The sequence below is a fragment of the Brassica napus genome, chromosome C3 (assembly GCF_020379485.1).
Source record: "Brassica napus cultivar Da-Ae chromosome C3, Da-Ae, whole genome shotgun sequence".
NCBI classification, from domain to species: Eukaryota; Viridiplantae; Streptophyta; class Magnoliopsida; order Brassicales; family Brassicaceae; genus Brassica; species Brassica napus.
In genome coordinates, this window is record NC_063446.1 from 19120792 (window position 1) to 19132465 (window position 11674).

The window sequence follows — 11674 nt, forward strand, 5'->3', positions numbered from 1 at the left end:
TTATTAATGATCAAGGGGGTTTCTTTATATAAGGATTACAAGATGAAGATAAATGGAAAGTATCCAAAACCTAAACTCACTAGGATTAGGAAAACTACTAATACATAATAATGGAAATATTACATCTATTAGGAAAAGGAAAGGGTTTCTTTTTCTCCAAGCTCTGTGGCCGCCTCTCTCTCTCCTGAAGTCGGTTCTCTCTCTTCTCTCTCTAGGGCTTCGTCCATCTCTCCATCTTCTAGGTATTGAGCCGGTCTTGGATCGGACCTGGTTAATGACAATCCACTCCATGATTTATAACAATTGTGACACATTTCAACTTTTGCTGATTTTATATGCTATTTCATCTGACCATCTAAATAATATTGGTAAGCCAGAAAACGGTTCAAACGCCACCAATCAAAACCAAATATGTTCCCAAACATAGACGTCTAAAGCTAATCACTTTTCTTTATCCTTTTGCAATTGTTGTTCTTAAGAAGCCGGTTAAGCGACAATGATTCTCCCTGACCATCATTCAATAACCGCTGTTCCAGACAGCAAGCCATTAACTGTCGGAGAAGTGTCTCAAGATGAGAATACAACCGATCTTTATGTTTTGGATTTGTAGATAAAACCGCCGCATTTACGGCGTCTGCCACTACTTCCCGTTGAGATGCTTCAAGGAAATATCCCACGTTTGATTCTTGGGGACGTTCGTAGACAAGCAGAGCAAAGCAATCCTAAAAAAGAGAAACAAGAGACGAGAATCTCTGACTTTGAAACCCATAGATATCAAATACCAATCCATCACACAAGTTTAAGGTCGAAGAAGCGTCAATACCTCTACAATGTCTTGGAATACATTTAAACCAATGAACTGGCTAACTCCACTCTTCCATATTTCACAGCTACTTCCAATGCTCCAATCTATGCATGTAAGAAAAATTTCCCCCAAAGCATTAAGAGAAATAGTCTAACCACCATGGACCTGGTATGCCAATAATATAATAAGGAACAAAGAGCATACCCGTACTAACTCAATGAACTTTTGACAGCGAAGGAGGAAGCAAACTTCTGATTTATCATCCTGCATATAATACAATTGGGGTAAGAGTTCAAATCAAAATGCAAAGCATCTTAATTAACACTTTACGACTTGTTTTTCAATCCACCTGTACAAGTTGGGGATAGCAATCCCTGAGTTTAGCAAGAGCAGCATCAATCTCACCCTTCCCTATAAGCTTTGCCAACCAACAGAAGCATACATCAGTTCAGTAATAACAAATAAAAGCAGTACTAATTAAGTAGTTCAATACCTGTCTAAGGATCTTCCTCTCATTCAGTGCATATGCTGTATCTTGCACCTCAACACCGTCTTCTTGAGCAAAGTAGATAGGAGGAACTGTACTTTTAGTAGCTAGGTTGAAAGCTTGAAAAGTCTCTTCATACCCAAAATGAAGCAAGTAATTTTTTACTAGCCTGATGACCAAAAAAAATAATGAAGCTTTAGGAAAATTCATTGCCAACCTGAAAACAGAACAGAAAAGAGCAAACCTATAATTCATGTTCGGTGGTATGGATGTCTTTTCAATGGCTATTTGTTGCTTATTCCTCTCCGATACCTCATACCCCTTACACAACAGAAAAGAAAATCACCATCTAATTTATACCTAAACATTCTTACAGAGTATATGAATGTTAATCATTGAGTCTAAGTGGTAATGTGTGATCACAAATTATGTACTCAATTTGTATTAGAGAAAACATCTGTCACATTATATATTTATACCTTTATAAACATAGGGAAAATATGCAAATCGTTTCTTTTTACTACTCAATAAATGTATTCAATCTAAGATCTAGAAACTCCACTTCTATGAAATAACACAGAGGACTTACCTTAAAATCAAAAGCAAACTTCTCCAGCCCAAAGTTAACAGTAACCCTGCCAACATTCACAACAGAAGCAAAGAGCACAACTATGAACCTCACATCACGTGCAAGCAGCTGAATCAATTAAACAAAAACAAAGAAGAGAATAAAAGCAATACTCCTCGTTTTGGCTATGTACGGCGACAGTAGGAAACAGAGGACCCTTGATGTACTTGGAGACAGTCCCTACCAGAGTTCCATTTACACTACGACCAATAAGATATGTCAGAAGTGTGACATGAAATGAACTGGATCTTGATCTCCATTTCAAACATTGATTTACTTACGTGAAAAAGAACTCCTGAGAATCATAGTTTATACCGGCACCAACCGTATCACCGGTTGTATACGCCGGACCAAATGCTTCACCTTGTCTTTTCCCAAGATAAATAAGTCCATCTTCACCATGATACCCACAAGTGTTGAGTTCCCATCTAAATCATTACAGAACATGAATAACAAATTAAAGAGTGTCCTAAACCTAATCAAACACAACACGACCGAAACTGACAGAATTGTACCCAGGATGCCTTCCGGTTTTGAAGTTATCAGTAGTGAAACCAATCGCAACCCTTCCTTTAACGCCAGCATCTTTGACGTACATCTCGAAGTAGTAAGCGTGACGCTTGAAGGGAGCAGGCTTATTCGCTTGAACGACGCCGACGTCGTGACCGTGCTGGCCAGCGCCGGTGTACTTGAGGGAGACTTTATCGGGAGAGACGATTAGGAAACCGCCGGAGCTGTTGATCGTGTTTAGCTCCGTGGGTGATTCTTCTTCTTCCTCGTTGGCCATGTCTTCTCGGTTAGAAGAGTGGCGAAATTTGTGAATGAAGTGGGAGGAGTTCATTTGAATCAGAACCCTAGAATTTCGATTTATGGGAACAGAGTTGTTAGAGAGAATATCTCTTTGTTTGTTTCGTTGATTCAAATTATTTTTCTAGAGATGATGATGTTTTTATGCGGTAAAAGCTCTACCGAAAATGTAACAGCTTAACCAGAGAAAATAACAAAAGTAAACCGGTTCATACAAACAAACCATATACAGTTTATCAAACCGGAAAATTCATTGATTGGTAAGTTTTTTTTTTTTTTTTTGTCAAGGATTCTTGATATTAGTTATGATATTTTTCTTTGCACAAAAAAAAGTTATGATATTTTTCTTCTTCACAAATATAATATCGAACTATGAAATTTGGATGTTAATTTTTTTTTACAGAAATATAACACTGTAAAATAATATTTATGCAAATAATTGAAAATCGACTCTGGATTCAGCTCATTAAAACTTGAAATTTACTTTCCCAAATTATTAAAAGAATTTTGAGAAATTTTTATCAAAAACTTAGTTTAAAAAAAATTACTCAACTGCTATAGGTTTAATAAATAAAATTATATTTGCAGCATACACTAAAAGCTTTATTAATATTTGTCCATAATTTTTACACTTTTCTTCACTTTCGCAATAATAAATATTTTTATTTTCTTATTCACAGAAAGTATGAGACCCGGAATTTTAATTTGTTTCTAACTTCCATTATTTAAGAGCCGGCCTTAGTACAACTAGTCAAATACTTGTTTTTTTTTAACGAAATAATACTTCGTTTCTTTAAACTTTTTTTTTGAAAATATTATACCAAATTTTAATAGCAGAATTACTGTTTATTAATCTGACCAACAATGCTAAACACAACAACACTGGCTTAAACAGAGACGAGAATTCAAGGACGTTTGGAAATGGAGACCAATGAAGCGTCCCCTCCATAGACAAAGCCAGTTGCTACGAGTCCGAGAGAAAGGCGGCTCAGACCTTGAAGCTACGGTACCTACAGTTTCCGGCAAGCAAACAAATCACGAACCACTCCAAGAATCACAAGCACGGACTGACAGACCAACCCGACATTGACATACACCGGCGGCACGAGGCAGTGGAACTATCCGACAGCATCGTCGTACAGTTTAAGACACAAAGATTTCCGCTTATAAACCTCTCACCGGGACCGTACCTGTTGAACCTAGAGCCCATAAAGAAAAAGCAGACCAAACAGCACACCACCTCCGGAGCAGCCTCAACCGAGAGAGAAGACCGAAAGCCTAACTGAAAACCAACCTCTATCGGAACCTACTTCACTGCTCTGTTGTCAGCTAGTTGACCGCTGGATTTAGCACAAGGAGAGAAGCCCATAAACGGTGAACACCACAATGATTGAGACTTATAACTTTGAGACGAGCAGACCACCAGAAACGAGATGATGGCCAACGCAACACCAAGCGCAACCACCGGAGTAACCTCAGAGCATGAGAAAGACACGCCCACTCAAGGACTCCATGCGCTTCCCCCGTAGACCACCAGAGGAACAAAGACAGAGAGAAGACATCGGAGTTGCAAGCAACCCAGATCCGAGACCAAGAGGCCTCCCCGATGAACCATACGCCGCCAAAAAGAGAAACTCGGCGAGATCTATAAAAGTATTTCTGGACAAAGTTGCCGGAGCAAAACTGGAGGTAGCTACAAAGAGGAGCATCCGCCATCCTCTAGCATCACTACCCTCATCGGAACAACACAGATCTACTACATAGACACCGGATCTGAGCCGCGAGGAATCACAAAGCTTCACCTCCGCTGACACATAGAAGACCATGAAGACTACAGAGAAAAACGGAGGAAAACATAAAGGGACTCCGGCGACCGCAAAAGGACATTGCGGTCACCGGAGTAGGAAGCAAAATAACCGGAGGAGAATAGTAAGTAGAGGGAAGGAAGATGATATGTTTTTTTAAGGAGATAGTGGTTTCTTTAAACGTGTTTTCTTTAAATACGCTTGAGGACATTATCTTCTTCATTTTCTACAAAATTTTATTTGCTGCCAATTGTATGGTTTGATCATGGGGTGGTTTCTTGATTGTCTGATCTTAATACATAACTTTCAAAACACTAAAAGCATAGTTGAAATGCTCATCAGATATTTGTAAGACATGAGAGTTCGTTGAATTCCTGATCAGAACTTACTAGTTTCCTTTTCAATGTTTATTTATTCTTCCAAGTCTGAAGGAGGCTGATTGGATCAGCAAGCTTAGCATGGAAAAATTGAGCTTTCAAACAACATTTTGGATGGTTTAGCAGAATTCCAAAAACAAGTTCACGAACAGAAACACACGTTTTTGAAAGTTTTAGTCAAGCCCGTCTTTTACCATATATACAAATGAAGAAAATGACCAAAATAAGTTTAGTTATGCAGAATCACGTTTTAACGATTTTTGAGAAATTCTCTATGACATCCATTTTTAAGTTTTTGTCACAAAAATAACATTCAATGAAAAAAAATTACCAAAATAAGTTTTATTAAAGGGTAAAAATGTATTTTTTTCTTTATGGTTAACTAATCTAGACTTAAGGGGTGAGGTTTTGGGGATGGACAGAACTTAGGTTCACCCCCTAGGGTGAACCTTTAAATTCACCCCACTCTTTAGCACCAATCAAATTTCCACATAGATTATTAATTAAAAAACATTAAATTAAATAAAAAATAGTTACAAAAAATAAAAATTTTAATTTTAGCGACGCTAACGCTTCCACGTAAACCCTAAACCCTAAATCTTAAATTCAAAACCCCATACCCTAAATTCTAAACCCAAATCCAAACCCCTAAACCCAAACCCTATACCCTATACCCTAAACCCTAATCATAGACCCTAAACCCAAATTATATACCATAAACCCAAAAACTAGACTATAAACCTAAACTCTATACCCTAAACTCAAGTCCTAGGCCCTAAACCCAAACCGTAAACCTTAAATCCAAATTATATACCCTAAACCCAAAACTTTAACCATAAGTCCAAACGGTAAATCTTAAACCCAAACCGTAAATCTTAAACCCAAACCCAAAACCTATACCCTAAATCCAAATCCTAGACCTAAAACCCAAACGGTAAACCCTAAACCCAAACCCCAAACTTAGATGCTATAGGGTTTGGGTTAAGGTTTAGGTTTAGGGTCTAAGACTTGGGTTTAGGGTATAGGGTTTAGGTTTATAGTCTATTTTTTGGGTTTAAAGTATATAATTTGGATTTAGGGTCTTGGATTAGGGTTTAGGGTATAGGGTTTGGGTTTAGGGTCTAGGATTAGGGTATAAGGATATAGGGTTTAGGTTTAGGGTATAGGGTTTAGGATTAGGGTTTAGGGTATAGGGTTTGGGTTTAGGGGTTTGGACTTGGGTTTATAATTTAGGGTATATAGTTTTGAATTTAAGATTTAGGGTTTAGGGTTTATGTAGAAGCGTTAGCGTCGTTAAAATTAGTATTTTTTATAGCTATTTTTTGTTTAATTTAATATTTTTTAATTAATAATCTATGTGCAAATTTGATTGGTGCTAAAGGGTGGGGTGAATTTAAAGGTTCACCCTAGGGGGTGAACCTAAGTTCTGTCATTTGGGGATATGGTTTCAAATAAACAAAAAATAAATATTAAAATTTTCAAAATAAAAGAGGCTATTTTGGTTATTTTTTTTTTAAATGCTATTTTTATGATAAAAACTTAAAAAAAACTATTTGAGAGAATTGCCCTTCATTTTTTTATATAAGAAATGAAAATAAATTGGAGGCATATACTGTTCACAATCATATATTTTACTCATCAACTGTTGATGGTAAGAAGATCATTTGCTGAATTTCGTGTAAATGATGTATACAAAGATTTCTGTTTTGTTATATTAATAGTTTAAATTCTCTTGTGAGTGACAAATTTTTTCATTTGTGTAGTATGATGTTCTTTTACTTCTATTTCAAATGACATGTGAATAGATTCGACTAAAATCTTCGTGGGAAAATTGCCAAAACGGAACAAAAATTTAGGATGGTTGTCCTTTTATTATAATATCATCACTAAGTTGTTCCTATAATATAATATTTTTCATAATGCCAAAACTAACCTTTCATTAATCAAATTAAACATACATTAAAACAATTTTTAAAAGTTTAATGAAAAAAAGATAAAAATAAAATGTTTTAGAAAGACAAAAAATGTAAAAAGAATTTTAAAAAGGGAACAAAAGACACTGAAATACGGAACCAAATATCCCTACTAACCCTAATCTTCTTCCATATTAAAATCCTCTCCAATCATTCTTTTAAAATCTTCTAAGATAGAACCTGATTCTAATAACAATAGTCTACCCACTTTGTCACCAGCCAAAAAAAACTCATCCCGTGGTTGCACCAAATTTCCAAACACCACATGTTGTATAGATATGCATCATAGAACAAGAGTTTGTGAAAATCACAAGACAAACTATGGAGAAATCATAGATTGATTAAGAAGAAAATGAAAAATCATTTTTTTTTAATATTTTAGCAAAGCAAATCGATCAAAACACGTTTTAGGAAGTTATAATATTTTTAGAATATTTTCTTAACAGAAACTTCCTTAATTTTCGAAAAACAGGTTTTTTTATCCGTAGAAGACACCTTCTACAATGAGTAAAACCATAACAAAAATCTTGAATGCAATTTCTACCTTATGTAGACTTACATGTTGTATTTAGATTTCGCATTCCCAAAATTTTAGAATTCTTCATAAAAGTAGAAACTGCTTTTGAGAGAAAATTAGATATCTTTACAATTAGTAGAATTCGCATTCCCCATATTTAGAATTTTAATTAAAAGTAAATTTTTCGTTCTAAAAAAAGTAGATGGACTTGTTTATTCAGGAATTCGTTTTCTACTAACTCATTTTTCGTAGAAGACGAATTCTACTTTTATTAGAACAAAAATTTTTAAAAATTATTTATCATTCAACCAAAAAAATATATGTGTTTGTGTATATCAGTGTTTTATTAATTGTTTATATTTTTAATAATTTTTTTGATTCATAAAATTACTTTATTTCATTAAATTTGAAAAATGAAAAGGGTAAAAAAGAGACAAAATAGACAAAATTGGTTTTATACCAAAGAGATAACCATGCTATTTTGACCAAATCGGTCAATAAAATCGGAAACTATTTAATCGGCCCAATAAACCGACTAGGCAGCCCGTCAAACTGATTAATTGGCCCATAATTTTACTATACAAAGATAGATATTTTGGGCTTTACTTGAAGCCCGATATCTTAACAATACATTTCACGTTGAGGACACAATATATAGAGCGCATTTCCCTTCTTTTTTCTTCTGTAACCGATGTGGGACTCTTGTACTTTAACATTATAATGCGAAAGTACAATAAAATGCACAGATGGGGCGTCGAAGCCAGGTAGCTTAGCGTGATAGCAGTGGTCTTGACCACTAGGAGACAACCAATCTTTGACATTTTACGCATATGTTAATATATATACGCATATGCTTATAATAAAAGTACAAAAACTAATCTCTAATTAATTCCTTATTTGTTGTCTAGGCCTGTGTATATACATATATATTTTTAAAAATAGATTTTATTAAAGTTAATTATTGATATAAATTCGAGTATATATAAATTATCACATTATAATGTTATTTATGCTTATATATTTAATTTTAATTATTAAATAAAATAAAAAATATTAAAAACTAGGCCCCGCGTATATTCCGCTTAATCTCCGATTTTTCGGTAACTCGCTAGGTCCGAGGTTACCGTCCGACTAGCGCCTAGCGTAGTTTTGAACAGGGGTCCGAACTCTCACCGACTTATAAGAAAGAGGAAAAAAAAAACAAAAATCAGAATCTAAGGAGAAAAAACTGGGAAATGAGATAAAGAAAATAAAAGATTACCTACCAAATCCCCCACACACGACACAGCAAAGCACATACTCTCTCTCACAGACCATCTCACACATAATCACATGTAATGTACCAACTCGGTCAAAAAGTCACCTCCTTTTTTTTATAAGAGACCCAAACTCTCCGCACATCTTGCTTTGCGCTCTTCTCTCTCTCTCTCTCGCGTACACGCAAAACCATATTAATCCACCATGGGAAGATCTCCTTGTTGCGAGAAAGCCCACACAAACAAAGGAGCTTGGACCAAAGAAGAAGACCAACGTCTCATCGACTACATCCGTATTCACGGCGAAGGTAGCTGGCGTTCACTTCCCAAATCCGCAGGTCTCATAACTATTTTCTCATAATTATTGAGTTTAAATCAAATACTTTGGTCTATATATATATGCAATTATCATTATTCCTTTGATTGCAACAGGATTGTTACGGTGTGGTAAAAGTTGTAGATTGAGATGGATTAATTACCTTCGTCCTGATCTCAAACGTGGCAATTTTTCTGATGAAGAAGACAAAGTTATCATCAAACTCCATAGCTTACTCGGCAACAAGTAAATAAACTTTCCATTTTTAAAATTTTCCCGGGAAATAAATTTCAGAAACAGAGAGAAAATAGAAACAGGGGTAGCATCAGTTTTACCTTTTAATTGGTTTTTTTTTTGCAGATGGTCATTGATCGCGGGAAGATTACCAGGAAGAACAGACAATGAGATTAAAAATTATTGGAATACTCATATTAAGAGGAAGCTTCGTAGCCATGGAATCGACCCGCAAACTCATCGTCCGATCAAAGATTCCATCGCCGTGATTCATTCCAAAACGGTGCCGTCTCAGTTATCAACCGTCGTTACTGTTTTACCTCAGAACGGGGCCGTTGACAACTCTTTTACCGTCAGACCGAAGACGGATATTTCCTCCGATAACGTAGCATCCACAAGCGGCACGACGACTGATGAGGATCTCCGGCAGAACGGTGATTGTTATTACAATGATAATTCAGGAGAGAAAGAGGTTAATCTGGACTTAACTCTTGGGTCCGGGTCAACTTCTTTAGTCAGGTCGGGTCGGAAAAGTGGAACCGGATCATCAGCAGATTCAAAGCCGTGGTGGGATCCAGTGATGGCGGCGCGTTTGTCACTGTTGTGATTATTACTTCAGTTTCTTGGCCTTTTGTTTTAGTTTTGTTCATATATTTTACCTTTTAAAGGCTTTTATTGGAAAATTTTCACCGTTGTGGTAAGAACAAAGGAATTTACCGTTCTTTCTTAGCTTTATCAATCGGTACGATCAGCGCCGTGCATAGTGTGTTACCGATTATTCCTTTATTATTCTTTCTAACTTTAAATCGTAACCGTCACCATCAGCTTAGTATTTAGTATTATAAAAATATGTGTAAGCATATTAGATCACGATCAGCATGAGTGAATTTGAACTTTTTAATTTCAAAAGTAATTGTCGAAATTTCTAAGCGTAATCCATCAGGAGTGAAATGTGAACAGAGTTTTGGACTATTTTGGATGAACCGTTATCCACTTTTCCATGTAGATACAGATGGATATTGCTTACAGCCGAATACTTCTAGAAATTTGAGTTAGGTTACAAAACGGGGACCATATAGTATATTAGTATAGCAACTTACAACAAATATCTTGTTCATTATATACGTTCTTCTTTTTTTCTTCAAAAGAACTACATAATATTTCCCACAGGTTGTTGCTGTTAACAAATCTCCACAAATTCCTAACCAATAATAGTTCATTTAATAAAAAATTACTTTCTCGAGCCACAGCACAAAATTAGTTCTGTAACTGTTTCTCATCTCAATCAACATGGAAACATATAAGAGAGCATAGAGGAAAAAGCAATGGAGCAAGCAGTAGTCCGGTTCTCGTAAAGTATTACTCGATTCTCTTTCATCAGTTGGTTAGCGGTCAAAAATAGTGTGGCAACGGGATACGTATGAAAAGATGGAGTCATGGAGACGAGTGCAAAGATGTTTGTTTTGGGTGAACCAGATGAGTCAACAGGGCACCTATTTTTTGTTTTTCCATGCACCTACACTATGAAATAGGAGTGGCAGGAAGCCTTTTCGGGAGGACACCAGATTCATATTTGAAAACCACCTACTTGGCTACTACTCACACGTATGACTTTTCTCGATTTCATACTTCTGAGATTAGTATTTCAGGTGACCATCTACTACATCTTGAGATAATATAATGGTAGGCGTCACAAGCACATCACTAGAACGGTGAAACAATTAGCTCGGGAGATTGGCAACGATAAGGAATCATATTATGTCAACTAAGTATTACTACTGAAAGCCAATAATGCTCCTGGGTCTTTTACACAGATGGTTCGAAGGTTATGGAAACGTTACGTAGTCTGGTTTGTTTCTGTCGTTTCAATTCTTGAAGCATTCATTAGTATGTACCTTTTTTTTTTTACTTTTGATCAACAAATTTAACATATCTATTGATTTAACTCGGTGCCAAAATAAAGAAATATTACACTATAGGCGCAAACAACACAGTTCTTAAAAAAAAAAAAAGACTTCTATACAGGAAATGGAATGTGGAGAAGCAGCTGACTGATCGGGATAAATGGACAACATAAAATAAAATAATTTAATAAAAATAAATAGATAAAGAAGAATAAGACAAGGGAGAAGACATGTGACATGTTTTAGGAAAGTAGGTGGCCGAATCTATCATTATAACCATATTGTATCATTTGATAAAAAAAAAACCATATTGTCTGATAATTGACTTCACCTAGTTTCTTAAAGTATAGATATTTATGTTATAACTTTTTTTTTTTTAACACATTTATGTTATAAGACTATGATTAACCCGGGGTTGTAAGACTTTAAGAACCGGTTCTTAATTTTTTTAGTTAAAAGTTAAGAAACAGTTTATTACCTTTCGCTAAGAACTCCATCCTAAAAACTCCGAGTTAATCATGCTCTGACTTTATATATCTGTAATATATATAGAAATATCGGAGTC

At 35.4% G+C, this 11674-nt stretch overlaps 2 protein-coding genes across 2 annotated transcripts; one reads left to right on the forward strand and one right to left on the reverse strand.

Annotated features, from left to right (window-relative positions):
- Positions 1-311: 311 nt before the first annotated feature.
- Positions 312-3037, reverse strand: LOC106438485 (ran-binding protein M homolog). Its single transcript, XM_013879651.3, is given in 11 exon segments — positions 312-722; positions 824-861; positions 864-909; positions 1010-1069; positions 1155-1223; positions 1299-1461; positions 1537-1613; positions 1882-1927; positions 2034-2120; positions 2202-2348; positions 2436-3037. Coding segments are annotated over 11 exon segments (1344 nt in total). The 5' UTR covers positions 2762-3037; the 3' UTR covers positions 312-437.
- Positions 3038-8679: 5642 nt separating this feature from the next.
- LOC111197763 (transcription repressor MYB6-like) lies at positions 8680-9927 on the forward strand. The gene is made up of 3 exons (XM_022699265.2): positions 8680-8993; positions 9088-9217; positions 9332-9927. The coding sequence occupies exons 1-3, from the start codon at positions 8861-8863 to the stop codon at positions 9810-9812; spliced, it is 744 nt and encodes a 247-aa protein (XP_022554986.1). The 5' UTR covers positions 8680-8860; the 3' UTR covers positions 9813-9927.
- Positions 9928-11674: the final 1747 nt, after the last annotated feature.

Excerpts from the sequence above, each read along its gene's own strand:
- LOC111197763 (XM_022699265.2), top strand. The coding sequence starts at position 8,861 with ATGGGAAGATCTCCTTGTTGCGAGAAAGCCCACACAAACAAAGGAGCT. Across the intron at positions 8,994-9,087 it reads TTCACTTCCCAAATCCGCAG|GATTGTTACGGTGTGGTAAA; the intron begins GTCTCATAACTA and ends TGATTGCAACAG. Across the intron at positions 9,218-9,331 it reads CATAGCTTACTCGGCAACAA|ATGGTCATTGATCGCGGGAA; the intron begins GTAAATAAACTT and ends TTTTTTTTGCAG.